This window comes from Myxine glutinosa, chromosome 11, assembly GCF_964187855.1.
Source record: "Myxine glutinosa chromosome 11, kmMyxGlut1.1, whole genome shotgun sequence".
Lineage (NCBI taxonomy): Eukaryota > Metazoa > Chordata > Myxini > Myxiniformes > Myxinidae > Myxine > Myxine glutinosa.
In genome coordinates, this window is record NC_136271.1 from 68,356,081 (window position 1) to 68,376,529 (window position 20,449).

The 20,449-nt window shown below is 35.9% G+C and overlaps 1 protein-coding gene across 2 annotated transcripts in view; it reads left to right on the top strand.

The window, feature by feature from the left end:
* The window catches only part of NEMF (nuclear export mediator factor), a 199,524-nt gene that overhangs the window by 152,690 nt on the left and 26,385 nt on the right, over window positions 1–20,449 (top strand). For both annotated transcript variants that reach the window (XM_078786744.1, XM_078786745.1), the window contains one exon: window positions 1,808–1,964. In XM_078786744.1, the coding sequence (XP_078642870.1) occupies window positions 1,808–1,964 (157 nt within the window). The remainder of the gene's footprint in view (window positions 1–1,807; window positions 1,965–20,449) is intronic.

Sequence of the window (20,449 nt, forward strand, 5' to 3'; positions counted from 1 at the left end):
TCATTCTACTCTGGACATGTTGCTTCTGCTGTCTCAACAATGGATGGAGGTCCTCAATGCCAAACAGGAAATCACAGCTGTCTCACTTGACATATCACGTGCCTTCGATATGGTCTGGCACCCAGCTCTGCTCACCAAACTCTCCTCCTATGGTATCCATGGAAATCTCCACTCATGGCTTGCGGACTTCCTCTCTGGTCGAAGACAACGTGTGGCCCTGAATGGATTTCTCTCATCTCCCCTTCCTGTTCTGGCTGGAGTTCCCCAAGGTCGTGTTCTGGTCCCTGTGCTATTTCTGGTCTTCATCATTGATCTCTCCGACTCTCTGGAAAATCCTCTCAATCTCTTTGCTGATGACTCCACTATCTGCCGCTCCATTCCTCATCCCTCAGATCGGCAGTCTGCAGCCTCCTCACTCTCTGCAGACCTGGAAAAAATCACAGACTGGTCAAACAAGTGGAACATGTCTTTCAATCCTGACAAATCTCACACTCTTACAATGTCTCTCCGAAAGGACCGACTGGAAAACCCTCCCATCTACTTTCTCAACAATCCTCTCCAAGAAGTTCTGTCGCTCAAGCTTTTGGGTCTCACTATCTGCCATGATCTTTCTTGGGAAAACCACATTTCCAAGCTGGCCTCCAAAGCCAGTCGCCGACTGTGCATCCTCCGTCGTGCGAAGTCCTTCCTTGGCACACCTGAGCTCCTTACCACATACAAGGCTTTCATCCGCAGACCTCTGTGGAATACTGTTCCCCCCTCTGGGCTGGTGCTCCTGCCTCACACCTAGCTCGGCTTCACGATGTTGAAACCAAAGCTTTCAGAATCATTGGAATCTCCTGCGATTAAGTTAACTCCGAGGGCCTTTCACTCACTCACCGCAGGCAGGTTGGTGGTCTTTCTGTCTTCTACCGACTTCTCTCCGGCCTTGCTCCCCCAGCTCTCTCTGTCCCCCCCCAATATTCCTTCAGGTCGCACAAGATTTGCCTGCAACCATCTTATCGTTAAACTGCCAAAATCTAGGCTCTCTGCTCACCTTCAGTCTTTCATTCCCCTTTTCTCCCGCCTCTGGAACAAACTCCCCCACTCCCTTCTATCCCACTCCTCCCTCCAGGTCTTTAAAACAGCTGTTCACCACCATCTCTTATCTTCCCCCATCCAAAACCTTGATCTTTTCTACCCCTGCTAATTCACCCCAGGTACACTTTTTTTTGAAATTCCAACTTTCCTGGAAGTCCTTGCAGTGTCCATGTGTTTTATACTTCTCCCACCCCCCCCCCCCCCACTTCCCACACCTCCTCCCCCCAAGCCCTCCCCCTCCCACATTTCTTCCGATGTCCCTGCTCTCAAATGTTGTGTTTGTGTCCTTCCCCCTCTCTCCCCATCTTGTCTGCCGCTCCCCTTATTTTTTGTGTTTTGTGTGTCGGTTTGACTTTTTGTGTGATGAATGTTAGCTCTTTCACGAGCCTCGATCTTGTATACAAAAAAAAAGAAAAAGAAAGTGAGTGCCAGGAGCGTTTTAGGCCAAAATAAAAAAAATTGAATTTTTATTTTTTAGGGATTTCTTTTTTAATCGCTCTATTAGTGCATACGCCTTTGTAGCTATGTGAAAGCCAATATTAAATGATCCCCGATCCCATTCCTTAGTCGGTGTAGAAGTGTTTTAGGCTCAGGAAAAAAAAATTCTAGAATTTCTATTTTGATTTGATGTGCATATGTATATTATATATTATATAATATATACAGTATACACATTTGCTCCATAATAGGTAGATATAGATAGTCGGTTATCTTATTAATTTTACAGGGAAATGAAAAAGAAGAAAAAGGAACCTGAGACTGGAAGTGTGTGTGAAGCTGACAGTCCCCATCTTGGACTGGAATCTGAAAGGGTTAGAGGCAAAGAAAAACCTCCTGCCAGCACAGCTTCACAGCAGCCTCTGCCTCTGACACGTGCCCAGAAGGTGTGTTCCAACAGTGCTGAATGGGATGGAGTGGGTCAAAAGGTATACCGTATTTGCGTATACGATAGATGCTGTTGCTATTGACCTCTTGCCCCTTGTCTGGAATTTAGTTCTGGGCCTTCTTCCTGGTATGTAATGAGTGGGGCTTGCAAAACTTTCATGGGATAGTTCTGATTCAAGTAGATCATTTTGATTATTCGCTCACTTTTATTGACCAATCTAGTTTGGTCTACATTGATGAGAAAATTGTGAAAGAAGTGGATATAGATTGAGCATGTAGTTGATAAATTTAGGGGCAACTGTCTATTCAGTCGTCATGTGTACATTGCTGGTTAATATTACTTGTATCGTATTTTCACACAAATAACCCACCCCCTGGTATACCCTGCACCCGGGGGAAAAAGTGCTCTAGGAAAGTTTTAGGCAAGTAGGCCCGCACACGGGTATATCCTGCAAGCCAGGAATGTGTTCAGTTACCAAGTTTGTTGTTGAGCACTTGCGAAATGGCTTAATCACTCAAATGATAAGGAATAATAATAATAATAATAATACATTTATTTTGTATAGCGCTTTTCAAGAAACCCAAAGACGCTTTGACATAGTACGTAAAACAAAGACAAAAAAGACAAAAATACATAATTAAATAACTAAACAGAAGAGAAGGAGAAGAGACGGTCAGGGGTTGAATGCGGTGTTGAACAGGTGGGTCTTGAGTGATGATTTGAATGTGGTGAGTGAGGAGGAGTCTCTGATGGTTTGAGGTAGTGAGTTCCAGAGTGTGGGAGCAGCGATGGAGAAGGCCCTGTCCCCCCAGGATCTGAGTTTGGTCCGGATTGGGGGGGGGGGGGCAGGAGGTTGGCAGCAGCAGAGTGGAGGGTGCGGGTGGGAGTGTGTCTGGGGAGGAGGTCAGTCAGGTAGGTAGAATGGGGCCAGGTTATGGAGGGCTTTGTAGGTCAGGAGGAGGATTTTGTACTGGATTCTCTGGGAGATGGGGAGCCAGTGGAGCTTGTGAAGGACGGGGGTGATGTGGTCCCGGGCCCGGGAGTGGGTGAGTAGACAGGCAGCGGAGTTCTGAATGTATTGAAGTTTATTGACGATATTTGAGGGTGAACCATAGAGGAGGCTGTTGCAGTAGTCCAGACGGGAAGTGATGAAGGCGTGGATGAGGGTTTCTGCAGCTGTGGAGGAGAGGAATGGATGGAGACAGGCGATGTTTTTCAGATGAAAGAAGGCTGTCTTGGTGATCTGTTTAGTGTGTTTGTCGAAGGAGAGGGTTTGGTCAAAGATGATGCCAAGATTCCGGATGTGAGGGGAGGTGGATAGTGGATACTGGGATACCGTCGATGTTGAGGGTGAAGTTGTGGGTGGATTTGGTGAGCGTTTTTGGTCCAATAATGATTATTTCGGATTTATCACAGTTTAGTTTGAGGAAGTTGATTTGAAGCCAGGATTTTATTTCAGTGATGCAGTTTGTCAGGATAGAGTGGGTGAGGGTGGAAATTGACTTGGCGGAAATGAAAAGCTGGATGTCATTGGCAAAGCAGTGGAATTGGAGACCATGACGATGGATTAAGTGACCAAGGGGGAACAGGTACAGGATGAAGAGGAGAGGACCGAGAACTGAACCTTGGGGGACACCTTGGGGGAGGGGAGCGGTGGGGGATTTGCAGTTATTGATGGAAATGAACTGGTGCCTGTCGGAGAGGTATGATTTTATCCAAGAAAGGGCAGTGCCAGTGATGTTTAAGGTGGTTTCAAGTCGGGTAAGGAGGATGATGTGATTGATGGTGTCAAAGGCGGCGCTGAGGTCGAGAAGGATGAGAATGTTGAGGTTACCGGCGTCGGAGGAAAGGAGAAGGTCGTTGGTGATTTTGAGGAGTGCAGTTTCCGTACTGTGGTTGAGGCGGAATCCGGATTGGAATGTTTCATACAGGTTATTGGCAGAGAGGTGATGTTTGAGGTGAGTGGCTGCAGCGCGTTCCAAAACTTTTGACAGAAAGGGTAGGTTGGAGATGGGTCTGAAGTTATTTGGGGTGTCAGGGTTGAGTCCAGGTTTTTTCAGAATGGGGGTGACAGCAGCGATTTTGAGGGATGGTGGGATGATGCCAGTAGACAGGGAGGAGTTTATTGTTGCAGTGATAAGTGGAGAGAGAGCAGGAAGGCAAGCCTTAACAAAGCTGGAGGGGATGGGGTCCAGAGTGCAGGACTGCAGGTGGCAGTTTTCATTCCTGTGAGGAGTTCAGAGAGGTCAGTAGGGGAGACTGGGGAAAACTGAGATAGGGGTTGGCAGGATAAGGGGGGGCAGATGGTTTGAGGGGGAGCAGGTACGGTGGTGGTTAAGCTGCTGTAGATGTTGTCTATCTTGCTTTGGAAGAATGAAAGGAAAGAAATGCAGTTGTCGACTGTGAATGACTGGGTGGTGGTATCCAGGGGGCTGAGGAGTTTGTTTATTGTGGAGAAGAGTGCTTTTGGGTTTCCGGGGCCAGAGTGGATTATTTGAGAGTAGTCGGTGGAGCGGGCATGGGAGAGCGCATCTTTGTAGTGCTGCAGGTGGTCTTTGTAGGCTTGGGAGTGGATTGTGAGACCTGTTTTATTACGGAGTCTTTCAAGTTGGCGGGTACGGGTTTTCATCAGGCGGAGTTCAGGGGTAAACCAGGGAGCAGAATGGGTGAAGGAAACTGTTTTGGTTTTTATAGGCGCAAGCTGGTCGAGGCAGGAGGAAAGAGTGTGGTTGTAGTAGTCAGTGAGGTCAGAAGGGCTGTGCAAATCAACGAAGGGAGAGGTGGACATTTTTTCGGAGAGGGAAGATGAGAAATCTTCTTCAAATAACATTGTTTTTCTTCTTCTTCAAAGAAATCTTCTTTTATTTGTTAAATAAAAGATAACAAATATAACGGTAGGTGAAAGAGAGTTTAGCTTACGGAAGTTGATTATGCGTTTTTGCCTTGGTGCTGGGGTGGGAATGTTGATGGTCATAGTGATGGCTAAGTGATCGGAGAGGGTGAGGTCAGAGCCAGAGAGATGGTGTAGATTTAGTCCAATAGAACAGACAAGGTCCAGAATGTGACCACGGTTATGGGTGGGAAAGTTGACATGTTGAGTGAGGTTAAAGCAATTAAGAATATCAATGAAGTCAGCGGTTATTGTGGAGTCAGTGGAGTCCATGTGGATATTGAAATCACCGAGGAGGAGGGTTGAGGGGGAGAAGGCTGGCTTTGGCCCGGAATGGCTGGCTTGGCAAGCACTAGCTAGCTGCTTTGTAACTGAACACACCCTGATTTCCTCTCCACATGACCAGGAAATGCGCGATATCCATATTTCCAGTAGCTGACACGGCTTTGGTGTCAAGGGCCAACGAACGGCTCTTTTCAAATACAACTGCGGTAAATAACCAATTGACATTAAAATATCTTGAATCATTTTAATATCTTGAGAAAGGGTTGTTGTAATAATTTACGTTTACTGTCCCGATGTGGTAAAAACCAGCGTTGTTTCTGGTACTGATGCAACCGGAAACCACACTGCTCATCCATTAGAAATGTTTAAATACCCTGCAGGGTATGTAATTCTATATCATTCCACGAAATCGCCCATACCATTCCAAGTCAATATTTAAAATCAATATCATAATTAAAATTGCATAATTAAAATCAATAAAAGATTAGTAGTGTAATAATGTTGCTTCTGGGACACCTCCGTTTAACATGGGAAATCCCTATCTAATGTCATTTACCCCCTTGTCTTTTTCAAAAATCATAAACACCTCTATTTCTCCCACCCTCATCTTTATGAACCTTTTGTCTGTAGTACCTATCCTTAATGTTGTTCATTAGACCACGCATAAACAAATATTTGTTTTCTCTTATAGACCTATCATCCTTCTTCTACATATCATCTGGCAGATTAATCTTTGACCCACTCAAACATTGACCCATTCACTTCCATATTAATTCTTTCCCTCCCTCATTGCCCCTAAACACCTATATTTCTCTCACCCTGTTCTTTACGAACCTTCTAACCTTTTGACATGTTATCCTTATTCATTAGACCACTTAAACACCTGTGATCCTTCTGACCTTATGGACCTTTTAACCTTTGACTCTTAATATCATCTGGTGAATATAACCCACTCAAACAACGACCCTACAAATATTTGTTTATGCGTGGGAAATAATTTAATTCTCCTACAACTCTCTTCACCATCTAATATATTAACAAAAAATATGTTTGAGTTTGGTTCTTTATTAAGATATTTTAACTGAGCTAAGATAAAATGGTAAACCTCCCTCAATGTTCTTATTTGAGCGCCTCCAGTGCCACATACCATTTTTAAATTAAAGTATATATTTTCCTGACAACCATCAAAGTTTTCCGTCCACTCAAAAATATTTCCATCTTTTTTACCCAATTCACCGGTATTTAAATTAATTCTCTTATTTGTTTTGTGAACTTTTTTACCAGTTGCCTTTTCAATTATACCTATTTGATATTTTTCACATTCATTATGTTTTCCATTTATATACCAAGGTTGATTACACCTCCACTCTTTAGTCTGGTTGATACTTGGTTCTATCATTTATATAATAGTAAAAAAGGCGGCGGTAGCCCGTTAAAATCCCCAACCCCCCCTTTTTAACTTATCACTTATATATATCTTATCACTTATGTATATCTTATCACTTATATATATCTTATCACTTATATATATCTTATCACTTATATATATCTTATCACTTATATACTTATATAACCATAAGGGAGACTATCAATTCCATTTTCTAAAATAAACCTCTTATCATCAAAAGCCCCCAATGCTTTCTTATTCACCTCTTCTGAATATAATTGATGTTTATAACTTCTTATTCCATTAATCTTTCTAAACTCTTCTTTCTTTGTTGTTAAACAGTTATAATAATCCTTAAAGTTTATTGTTTCTTTAATGACATTTTTCTTTACACCTTTTAATTTCTTATCAGTTTTTTCAACGTTATTCACAATGTATTTATAAGCATAAGCCTTAGACCTCAATCCCACAAATTCACTCATGACATTTCCTCCTAATTCATCCTTGAACTTTCCAATCACCTTTTTATTTTTAGAAGAGAACAACTCACTCTCTGGACTGTAATTACTCGTGTCATAGATATTAATGTCTCTTTTCATGTCTGAATAAACATCGTTGGTATTAATTTTCAAAATAAAACTATCTGTATCCATATAAAGTAGATTAACATCATTTTGATATTTCTTCCTCAAGTTATTATAAAAGTAATCATACATTAATGACTTTGATAAATCAAGAATTGTTGTCCCAATATAAATAGGTTTGTTCATTTCAATACTCTCTTTAATCAAATGGATCGCACAAAAGTTCTCAGTAAAGACCTCAGCTCGAGTAAAACTCGGTCTATTAATTAATTTTGATGCTTGTTCCCAAGATGTTGATAATCTGATATTTTGTCTTTTCCTCACATTCTCCATAGTCTTACCAAAGACCGCATTATTCATCAATTTATAAAAGTCTTTCTCAAAATCTGTTTTTGACTCTGTTCTTCTTTGTGTATTAAAATCAATGTACCCCTTTAACCAATGACTTTGATTGAACTTTAGAACCCTATGGATCTTCTCTACTCTTAGACCTTTTGATAAATATTGTCGCAAATTTCTTTGGTGTAGAACATAATTTTTCTTGTTATATAATGTAGTAAGTAATTTTTCTGTTGATTCACCTATATCAAACGATCGTTGATAATCACTCAACCATTCTTTCTTTGGACTTTCTTTCTCACAAGCAAATGGGAGATCTTTGTGTAGGTTATGGAGTTCCTCTGGATATTTTAAATCAATTTCAAAATAATAACCAACTTTTTCTTCATCCAATTCTTTTTGTGTAGAGATACATACATCTTGTAAAACGTTTTTGTAGTCTTTTTCCTTTACCCATCTAAGTTTTCCATAAGGAAGAGCCTGAGACATTGCCCAGCCATACAGGTTGTTTGCGTCATAGTACATCAAGTAAGAACTCTCTTTCGTTGGATCATAATTTGGAAGATATTTGTTATTTGCTTTTGCGTATCTACTCGAGCAGACTTGTGAAATTCCACCTCTTTTTGCCTTTTCAATCATCAAAAGCATATCAACATCGGTTATCAAATCCAAATCTTGTTTTGTCATTTTCAACATCGCACTCCAGGCCAATCCAGGTGCTGTGTAGTAGTGAGCAGGATCCAATCCATATCCAGTGCGACAAACAGATCTAAAGGCTTCAAATACATCGGCCAATAAAAGCACATCAGTTTTGAGATACAAATCGTGATACTCGCCAAGATTCCTGATGTTATATTTTTCCCAAACATTTTGTGCGTGTACATAATCTTTATCAGATATATTACTGTTGTTTAATTTGTTATAGAAATTTTCTTTTGAAGGAAGTTGTGTTTCATTGAATCTCTCAAATGAGTCCATATAGTCATAGGGGTAAATTCCCTTTTGTGTTAGAAAATCTTTATCTAAAAAATACTCTGAAAGACATGGAAACTCTTTTAGATTTTGAACCAAGTTAACCAATGGACTTGCCATGAATTTAAATGTATCAAGAAATCTGATATGAGTAATAGGAGATGTGTGAATTGTTTTTGTGAATGAAATGTATTTCTGATCCGTGTTTGGAATTGCTGAGATACTTCCAGAAGTCTTTGAGAGTTCCTTGATAAATAGATGTGTATCATAATGAGCGTTGTTATGAAGAAAGACAGGAATGAAAGAGGGGAGTTGATAATTAATATTACAACTTTGATGAGCCAGACCTCTATATTTACCAGTGAGATGACAATGGTCTCTAACCTTTAGACCTTTACCAATTTTCTCCTCACAAATATGACAGACATTGTTTTTTATAAATTCCCTTTTTTCTTTACTTGTTAAGGACATTGGTTTATTGGTTTCTCTCATTATCTTGGTTAATCGAACACAGTCTTTTTCTAGTCGTTTCACAAACTCCTCTGGGGTATTTGAGCCTCTATACATCTCTAACTTGTTATATTTATCACCAACGGATGATTTGATATAATAACAAAAACCACAAGGAGTATGTTTTTGATATTTATTTGTGTATGATTCTTTTGGATCTGGAGAAGCAGTATCAATTTTTTCTAAAATACTTTCAAAATCAGCATATATAACAAATGGATGTTTGATCTTTTTATTTTCATCTTTGAATGTGATCTTTGAGCCTTCTTTAGGCATATTGATTACCGTTGATTTATGTTCGCCACAATAATTTGAATGTTTATCTAATCTTTCTTGTGAATTGAAGAAGTTAAGACAACGCAAACAAATATATATTTTATTTGTTCTCTTACAGACTTGTGGTTTTATTAATTTAGCAATATCTTTGATGTATGTATAATGTGAATTTTCGTCTGAATTAAAATATAGAAGATTAATATGAGTTTGTTTACAATTGTCAGAAAGCTTTAAAACCTGAATGTTGTTTGTTTCTGTTAGACCATAAACATTAACTGATAAATTATTCATCTTTTCAAATTTAGGAATATCATTTAAAGTCATCGGAAACTTTAGATCTTTCGTATTTAATGTATTCTCATATTTTTTATAATGAGATACTCTTTCATCATGAAAATGTGGAGGATGTAAGTGTGCTAAAATAGACCAGAGAAAACATTTATTGTCTTTATTTTTGATATTGATAACTGCTTTTCTATTTTTGATAACACTGGGTAAATCAATGTAAGAAGAAGCTTTTAGAGGATCTGATTTAAGAATATGAATGTCTATGTAAATAATTTTTCCTATATTGAATCCACTTCCTACGATTGAATTATCCACATCTTGCTCTTGTTTAATAAGTTCATCATAGACTCCTGATGTTTTAAAATCTTGATATGAAGATATAAAGTGTGGCTCAGTTCTCATGTATGGTGCATCTATAACTCCTTCATCCTTTGTCATTTCTAATTTTACTCCCATATAAAATTTAAGTGGTTTCATTTCCTTTAGTGTTTTTTCAATCAACGTTTGAACAGCAGGTTTAACTATTTCTACAGCATCAACTATAGACTCTGGTTCAGGAGGTTTGAAGTTAAAGACTCTTATTTTAATATGTCCTTTGAATGCTCCATCAGAGTTTTTAGTTGTGATAAAATTTGATAAATGTAGATTTGTTTTAAGATGTATTTTGAAGCCTTTCTTGAGGATATTTTTATTACATGTAGAACAGTGTTTTGTTTCAGGTGGAAGAGGGGAAAGTTTGTTTAAAATGTTGTATGTATGTTTTGCGGTGAGAATATGTTGTTTATAATATTTTACTTCCTTCTCGCAAGTATCACAATAAACCATATTTATAGCGTGAGAAAACGTGGTGTTTTATATATATCACTGTGCTTAAAATAAAACACTTTTGAGCTTTACAGCTCCGTTTTATATATATCGCTGTGCTTAAACTAAAACACTTTTTCACTCAGAATCATCTAAGTCATAACTATCACATGAATACTCAGAATCATACTCAGAGTCATCAATAAAGCTACTCTCATAACTATCATTTGAGCACAAACTATTAGTATCATAACTATCATCTGTGTTCAATGAAATACTATCATCACCATCGTCCGAGTTCAATGAAATACTATCATCACTATCGTCCGAGTTCAATGAAATAGTAAAATCTTCACTGCTGTAATGACTCATATTTAATTAGCAGAAAAAACCTTTCCATCTATACCAATATACTTTCTTTCATTAACGGATTCAATCTCTACATTTTTAATATCAAAAGTTATCTTTAAATAATCTCTAACTATCATAGAACGAAATGACATTTCACCAGAAATATTAACATCATTCATTTTACTTAGATCTACACCCTTTGGATTATTAAAGAAAATACAAATGTCTCCTCTAGAATTATTAATGGTCTTATCATTCTTTTTCAAAGTATCGTGGTCAATCACTTTTTCAAGCTTTGAATAAATTGCCAGGAGTAGAGGAGAAACTTTTGTTAGATTTACTTTAATGGATGTCTTTCCAGGTATAGTTAGAGCTCTTCCTTTAAATGAAATAGAGGGGCTCATGTTATTTTCCATAACTGGTTTTACCCAAAAATTTCCATATTTATCTTTGTTCAATTTAACATCTTTGACATATTTTTCTATATCTTCCACCAAAGTAGAGATTGATTGAAATTTGTCTTTTGTGCTTTGAAACATTGTATTTATTAATGAATAAACTTGCGTTTAGTTTAAGTAAAAATTTACTATATAAATATGATAAGTTCTGAAGGATATTTAGAATTTCCAGACTCTCCATATGATAAATTAGAGAATTGTCCAGCTTGTGATAGAATAGGGCTTAATAATGAGGGTTCATATAAACAATGTTTATTCTGTGATTATATTCTAATTAATGATAATAAGAAATATAAAAAAACATATAACTCTTTTAAATTAGAACCAAAAATGAATTACTTTACAAGATTAATAAGAGAGATGAATGTTAAGCATTATGGTGATAATACACCATTTCTTACAAGGAAAGAGACTCTTTGTATTGAGGAAATGTATAAGGGTTTAATGATATTTATTATTCAAAATAATTTTAATGGAAATGTTAATACAAGATACTATATAAATAAAATAATGAATTATTTTGAAATTAAACCCGAACTCAGGATAAAATATAGAGTTTCTAAAATAGCTCAAAAAAAGTTAGATGACTTGTTTTCCAAATATATAAATGAATGATTTTTTACCCGTTTGGGAAAATAAGATAAAGTTTAATAACCATAAAAACATTCCAAATTCATTGAGATGTCTAATAGTTGGTTCAAGCGGATGTGGGAAAACCTGTTTACTTTTAAAGATGCTCCTTGGTCCTAATTTTTTAGATTATGATAATTTAATAATTTTTACAAAGTCAAGTTTTCAACCCGAGTATCAACTACTCTCACAGGGTTTTAATGCAGGTCTTAAAAAGGAAGACATTATCGGTTTATTTAAACTTCAAAACAAACTGAATGATTATAATATTGAAGATATAATACAATTATTTTGTGATACACAGAAATCAAAATCGAAACCCATAACTTGTATTCTCAGTGATAATACGGATGATATACCTTCACCTCAAGATTTAGATAAATCAAAAAAGAACCTCGTCATCTTTGATGATTGTGTTAATGAGAGAAACCAAACAGTAATGGATAGCTACTATACAAGAGGGAGACATTCTTCTTGTAATTGTATATATCTTAGTCAATCATATTTTCAACTCCCTCGACGCTCAATAAGAAACAATGCCAATACTTTTATTTTATTTAAGTTAAATTCAATAGATGTAAATAATTTTTGGAGAGATAATTGCTCTACGTTATGTAGTAAAAAAGAATTTGAAAATTATATGAAACACACGATTGGAAAATATAAATATATTGTTGTGAAACAAGATGAGATACTAAATGATATTTTTCAATAAATAAATACAGAAAATGAATACCGAAGAAAGAGAAAGAAAGTTTAAGGAACATCAACAATTAGTTTCAAAAGTTGTTAAACAACAGGAAGAGATAAAGAAGAAACGGAGACAGAAACTAACTGGTGAAGAAGCCTTTGAAAGAAAACAAGAGAAATTCTTTAAACCACTTTTGAAAACTCAACACTCACCTACAGTTCCCACGGTAGAATTTACTCCGAAAAAACTTCAAATGCTCAAAGATTTTAGTCAGATAACAAAACAAGAACTTGGTGAATTAGAATATGATGACGAGGGATTATTTCGGAAACTTGAGCAGGTAAATCAACCCCCTAATTATGTTGTGGAAGCTCTTCAAAACAATGAATATTCGGCGGGTTCAAAAACCAGAGCAGGTCTCATTCCAACAGAAGAACCAGCAGTGTTTCATCTTGTGGAAGAAAAGGTATTGATATTTAATGATGAATTGATGTTCTTGAGTTCTACTCAACCAAATGTTAAATTAACTCCAAGATTAATGTTTCTTCTAACAAACCCCGGATTCAGCGGTTCAAAATATTTTGAGGAACCACTTGATATGGAAAGAGAGGAAGATAGGGTATATATTGAGTTGTTAAATGCACTTGATTATGGAGTTTCTGTTGCTGGTAAAAGTAAGAAGAATGAGAAGGAGAAACATATTATTGATGCTTTAAGTAAACTTGGTTCAGGTGTTAGTTTTCTTCCAAATGACCCATCACAATTAGTTAATAGGCTATTATTGTTGTTAGGTAGTAAGAAGGCTGGAAACAACAATTGTTTTAATGAATCCTCAGCCATTTTAGATCAGTTGATGAATATGAAAATAATTAATAAATGTCAATACAAAGATATTTTATTAGATATTAAATAAGATGAGAAGCACAATTCTTAGTTTTAATTTCACAACGAGCGATTACACAGCTTCATTCCCTTACCCACTACAACTTGACCCCCTTACCTCATATGAGGCATCTTTGTTGTCAATGGAAACTTACAATACCCTTTTTAATATCACAGAGAAAAACAACAAGTTTAGTTATAATCCAGGCACTGCCTACAAAACTATAACTGTTTCACCTGGAGCTTACGAGATTTCTCAAATATCTTCAGAAGTCTCTCGCCTTATGAAAGAAAAAGGTGATGAACCAAAAAATATTGTAATAGATATTCAAAAACACACTTCAAAATCAACTATTAAACTTAAAAATAATTATAAAGTTGATTTCACGATTGAAAATTCGTTTAGAGAGCTATTGGGTTTCTCTTCAAAAAAGATTGAAAATAACGGGACGTTTTACAGTGATAATGTTATCCAAATATCCTCCGGTATAAATTCAGTATTAATTCATTGTGATTTGATTGATGGTGCTTATAACGATGGAATAAGAACAAATACAATATTTTCATTCAGTGCATACTCAACCCCGATTGGTTATAAATTTAATATGGAACCAAAAAATCTTGTCTATTTACCTGTGTCAGGAAAAACCATATACAGAGTAAATTTTAGGATAACCGACCAAGATAATCGTATGATATCCTTTAATGATGAAATTATATCCATCAGAATTCACCTACGTGAAGTTTTTCAATAAATAAATAATGGTTATTGTGAGAAAACACGAGTTGGGAAAATATAAAATAATTACAGGGGAGGGCATGTTCCTTTCACCAGACTATACAAGGTATGTGGGTAGAGGATACTATAAACCTAAGAGACAACGAGGTGTAGGTCATCAATTTCGAAATAAAGGAGATGGGATAATTGATACTCTAATGGGTATTGGTTCAACCATCCTTAAACATAAAGACCTAATTGGTTCAACTGCTTCTGCCGTGGGCTCCGTTGCGGGTGCTATAAAGAGTATAAAAGATGCTCAAAAGGAGTCTCATAAATTACAAGCAATCAAAGAAATAAAAAAAGGTAAAACTCAACTATCTTCACAAGAACGACAAAAAATCATTAAAATACTTGGGTCAGGGTTTCAACAATTTTAATGCTATATAAATACAAGTATGGAAGCGATTGATAGTATCTATGATTTGGATGATACGATTATCATTTCAAACTCCACTAAAAAGGAAGACTATTTTAAGGTAAATGCTATAACAGGAACAGACTGGAATTCAAACGGAACAAAAAGTTTTGAAATAAATAATCAACAAACTTACTTGAATATAGCTGATAGTTTCTTGCTGTGTAAATTTAAATTCACTAAGGCTGCGAATAATACTAATGCTACACTCGTAAATGATTTCTTCTGGAAAATGTTTGACAGTGTCCGCCTGTATATTGGAACACAAGAGGTTGAAGCGGTTGATTATGTCTCTGCTACATCTGAAATGATGAAATTTACACTATATTCGTTTAGTGATAGAATGGGTAAGGGAGCTGTTGAAGGTTTTATTCCTGATATGTCAACGGGTACAAACGCAGACCCTGGTTATAGTCAAAGGAAGTCAATGTATAATGATGAAACAAAAGCAGTGAATAGTTTTACCATAGCAGTACCTCTTAAAGGTATATTTGGATTTTGCGATTATGATAAAGTTTTGTATGGTCTTAAAATTAGATTTCAACTACAAAGGAATGATAATGTAAATAGGTTGCTTTTTGGGGATGAAAATGCTTTTGGAGACAACAATAAATTTGTTATTAATGATTTGTGTTGGTATATCAGTGAATATACTCCTAATCTTAAAACGGAAGAGATGTTAAATAGAAGACTTAACTCAAAGAAACCGCTAAATGTATCATACCTTAAAAGAAGATGTCAACACGTTAAACTGGAACACACTACCTACACTTGGAATTTGGGTGTTCTTCAAGGAAAGCCACGATACCTCTGGCTCATTTTTAAAAAACCAGATGGAGAGGACGGTACTAATAAGAATAATGCGCTGAGTGATAATGCTAAGGTGAAACAACTTCGGGTTTCTCTTGATGGCACATTTTATCCGCGAGATAGATTGGAAATTGATTGGGAAAAAAATGATTATGCGGAAGCCTACAAGTCCTACCAAAAGGTGTGTGAAAGTAATGGTAATAATGATCCTATTTTGGATATGGTTGCATTTAAAGGTTTATATACAATCTACGCAATTGACCTGAGTTCTCAAAAGGAAACTATAAAGTCTAATCGAGTGGATACTTCTCTATACATTGAAAGAGGGGAGAATGAAGAAGTTGATGCTTATTGTTTGCTTTTGGAGGAAACAGAATTACAGATTAATACAGATAATGGTGTTATGATTAATATCACATAGGTTTTTTCTCATAAATAAATGGTTGGGGTATATGTTAATCAAATCAATCTTAATAAATTAACATCTTGTATTCAAAATCAAAAGCCTTGTATTATTAATGTTAATACAATTCAAAGAAAAGGAGCTGTAAGAATTGATGTTTTACTCACACACACACAAGTAAAAACACTAAATGATGTTGGATCACTTAAAATTAAAATGACGAAACCTATGTTAAAGAAATATTCAATAGACGAGTCAAGAGGAGGATTTCTCCCGTTTCTAATTCCTTTATTTGCTGGTTTAAGTGCGGCGGGAGCATTGACTGGTGGTATTTCAGCAGCGGTAAAAACTGCTAACGAAAGGAAGGCACAACTAAAAGCTCAAAAAGAATTGGAAAGACATAACAAGGAGTTGGAGAAACAAATTAGTGGAAGTGGTGTAATTGTAGATTTTGCTCAAAAACTTGAAAGTCTACCTGATAAAGCTAGATTGTTGGTTGGTGATATGCTTTCCTCTATCGCTCAAGCGGGTGTTAAACTAACTAAACGGGGTAATGGATTGTATCTTTCTCATAAATAAATGGATAAATGGTTTAAACAATTTGGAAAGAATACAACGTCAAATATAGAACTAGCCAAGTATTGTAAAACACTAAAAATTGATAATGTGGTAATCTGTATGAGAGATGAATTAATACATATAAATAAGAATACAAAGAATATTATTATGAATTTAGACACACAGAATGGTTCTCATTGGGTTTGTATTCATAATAGTCAGGATAAATATTATTTTGATAGTTATGGTATGCCACCACCTGTTGAAGTAATACAATTCTTACAGAATGGTGTTTATCAAACATTTCAAGTTCAAGAAATTAATTCTAAATGTTGTGGTCAATTATGTTTATATGTATTATTTCAACTCAACAATAATGAAAAGTTTTATGATATCATTTTTAATCTAATATAAATGACTTATGTTGGAAAAGATGGTTCTATCTTTGGAAAATCCTCTCAGGATATTGATTTATCAAATTATTATACAAAGGCACAGGCTGAACGACAAAAATATAGTGTAAGTAAAAATATTAATATGAAGAATACTTATAAATTAATCAATTATCCAAACCCTACAGATGCGAATGACTTAATTAGATTAAGTGATTTATCACAATATATATTTTTAAAGAAAACAGCACGTTTTGTGAAAGAAGTAAAATTTACAACCACAACACCTGGTTATACTGACCATACACCTTTCCTCATTGAATTTAACTACCTGCTTACAATTGAATTTTATAAAGAAGGACATTTAGTTAATATGCGAATTAATAAATGGGGGTATGATATGCCTGATTTAGGGTATAATTGGTCTTTTTCAATAAACATAGAAGACCTACATGATTTAAATCAGTCTCGTAAAGAAGAATATTATCCACTTGGTGAAGATAAGGATTTATGTGGAAGTACAATTAGTAAACAACAAATACGTGATTTTAAGAAAATAAAAATATATGATAGTATAGCGATGGTTCGCATGACAAAGAAGGAAGGTAATGAGATAAGGATAGAAAGCCGAGGAATACAAACCGATTTGGTAGTGGGAAGATGGGGTGGTATTACCTGTCATAATATTAATCTCACATATATTTCTGATACATAAATGGCAGGAAGAAGACTACAAGAGAATTATAATTTTTGTATTCAAGGATACCTACAAGAAAAGGGTGCTCGGTATTACATACCTTATGATTTGGAGCATATACATGGGAATTTTGTCATAAAAAACTGGCCTTATACTGATATTGTTAAACCCACAAATAGAGACTTGTTTAAAATATTAAATAAAAATGAACTTCTCAAAGTTATGAAATATAAAACTCTTTTAGAAATCGTCAACAAATCTTATTGGTATCCTATTATGAGAAAAATAATTATAGATACAAGAATATCTCAAAATCCAGATGAGTATATGTATAATATTCTTTGGGGTTCAAACTCAAGGGTAGCAAGGGATGAGGAAGGAGTTGAAGAAGAGAAGGAGGAAAGAGAGAAAAAGGAGAAGGAGGAAAGGGAGAGGGAGGAGAAGGAGGAGAGGGAGAAAAAGGAGGAGAAGGAGGAGAGGGAGAAAAAGGAGAAGGAGGAAAGGGAGAAAAGGGAGAAGGAGGAAAGAGAGAAAAAGGAGAAGGAGGAAAGGGAGAGGGAGAAAATGGAGGAGGAGGAGAGGGAGCAAAGAGAGAGGGAGGAAAAATATAAAAAGATGGAAATCACTGAGATTCATAAAAGATTGAGTGTATTAAAGCAAATAAATCAATCTCAACGCACCGAAGAGGAAATTAAAGAATTAACAACTCTTATGAAGATAATGGTTTCAAAAATAAGAACGTCAATGTCTTCAATTTCAGAGATTTAAACGAGAAAGTGGTGAAGAAGAAGAAGAAGAAGAAGGAAAAGATTATGTGATTGATGATGTTGGTGTCATTGACTTTAGTTAGTTTTTATTTGTAAATAAATGGAGGAAAGAGTGAAGGCATTCCTTAGGATTCTTTATGTTTTAAAAATAAAGATTGAAATGTATATGTTGAAAACCAAAAAGGTTTTGATACTCTGTCGGAATTTTTCTGATAAATAAATATGAGTTATTGTCTCAAATGTAAAAAGAAAACTAAATCTAAAAATATCTCTTATGTTAAAGCTAAAAATAATAGAGTTTATCAAAAAGGAATATGTCAAGTATGTGGCTCTAAAAAGTGCCAATTCATCTCTCCTAAAAGAGGAGGAGACATACAAAAGTTTCTGTCAGGAAGTAAATTTACAACAACTGGAATTCCAGGGGAATTACACCTTCCAGGGTATTCTTTCTGTGGTCCAGGAACAAACTTGGATAAAAGATTAGATGAGGCTGACAATCCTAAACCTTGGTCTAAACCTACAAATAGGGTTGACGAAGTGTGTATGAAGCATGATATTGCTTATGGGAAAACCACTACGTTGACTGAAAAACATAAAGCCGACAGCGAAATGTTGTATAATTTGTCTTTGATACAAAATCCAACGTTGAGAGAGAAAGTTGATAGGTTTATTGTGAGAAATTTGATAAATGCTAAATTGAAACTTGGTCTTGGTTATTCCTCAAAAAACTATTAGGCTCTAATGATGCCATCAAGACTGAGGAGCTTTTGGCTGAAGAATTACACAAACCTATAATCACAAAGTTTAAAAGAAGGAAGGTTTATTCTAAATACACTGACCACATATGGTCCGCTGATTTAATTGAATTGAATAATGACAGGGGATACAGGTATGCTTTAACCGTTATTGATTTGAGGAGTAGATTTGCCTGGGTTGTCCCTTTAAAAAATAAAAGGGGTGATACTTTAATGTTAGCCTTTAAGCTAATATTTGATCGGGATAAAAGGAAACCAAAGAAGTTATGGACTGATGAGGGAACAGAGTTCTATAACAAAATATTCATGAAATTTCTTAAGGGGAAGGGTATTAAATTATACAGCACCTTTAATGAAGGAAAGGCAGTTGTTATTGAGCGTTTTAATCGTACTTTAAAAGAGAAATTATATAAAAAATTCACACAACTCGGTTCTCAAAAATGGGTGTATTTAATTCAGGATATTGTAGATAATTACAATAATACAGTTCATTCATCAACACAATCAAAACCATCAGAAACATTTACAAAATTAGAATATGAAAAGGAGATTAATTTGAGAAAGCCCAAGTTTAAAGTTGGTGATATTGTAAGAATATACAAATGGAAAAGTCATTTTGAGAAAGGTTATACACAAAAATGGACTCGTGAATTATTTAAAATCATTGATGTAATGGATACAGTCCCTTGGACCTACAAATTATATGATTTAAATGGAGAAGAAATCTTGGGTTCATTTTACTCACAAGAATTACAAAAAACACAAGTAAGCAGATAATACCCTTGAAAATAATAAATAAATAAATAAAATGTAATGGGGATACGTTTTTAAATCTGTGAACCCCAAACACAGAATCCCACAACTTTTTAGTTGGGGCTTAACTTTTGTGTGTGTATAATGGGGATACGTTTTTAAATCTGTGAACCCCAAACACAGAATCCCACAACTTTTTAGTTGGGGCTTAACTTTTGTGTGTGTATAATGGGGATACGTTTTTAAATCTGTGAACCCCAAACACAGAATCCCACAACTTTTTAGTTGGGGCTTAACTTTTGTGTGTGTATAATGGGGATACGTTTTTAAATCTGTGAACCCCAAACACAGAATCCCACAACTTTTTAGTTGGGGCTTAACTTTTGTGTGTGTGTGTATGTGCGAGTGAGTCATAATAATATACAAACCCTAACCCAACCCAAGCCCTAACCCAACCCCATCCCTAACCCAAACCCATCCCTAACCCAACCCATCCCTAACCCAACCCCATCCCTAACCCAACCCCATCCCTAACCCAACCCCATCCCTAACCCAACCCCATCCCTAACCCAACCCCATCCCTAACCCAACCCCAACCCTAACCCAACCCCATCCCTAACCCAACCCCATCCCTAACCCAACCCATCCCTAACCCTCACATTCAAAATCCCAACCCTAACCCAATCCCATCCCTAACCCAACCCCAACCCTAACCCTCACATTCAAAATCCCAACCCTAACCCAACCCATCCCTAACCCAACCCCATCCCTAACCCAACCCCATCCCTAACCCAACCCCAACCCT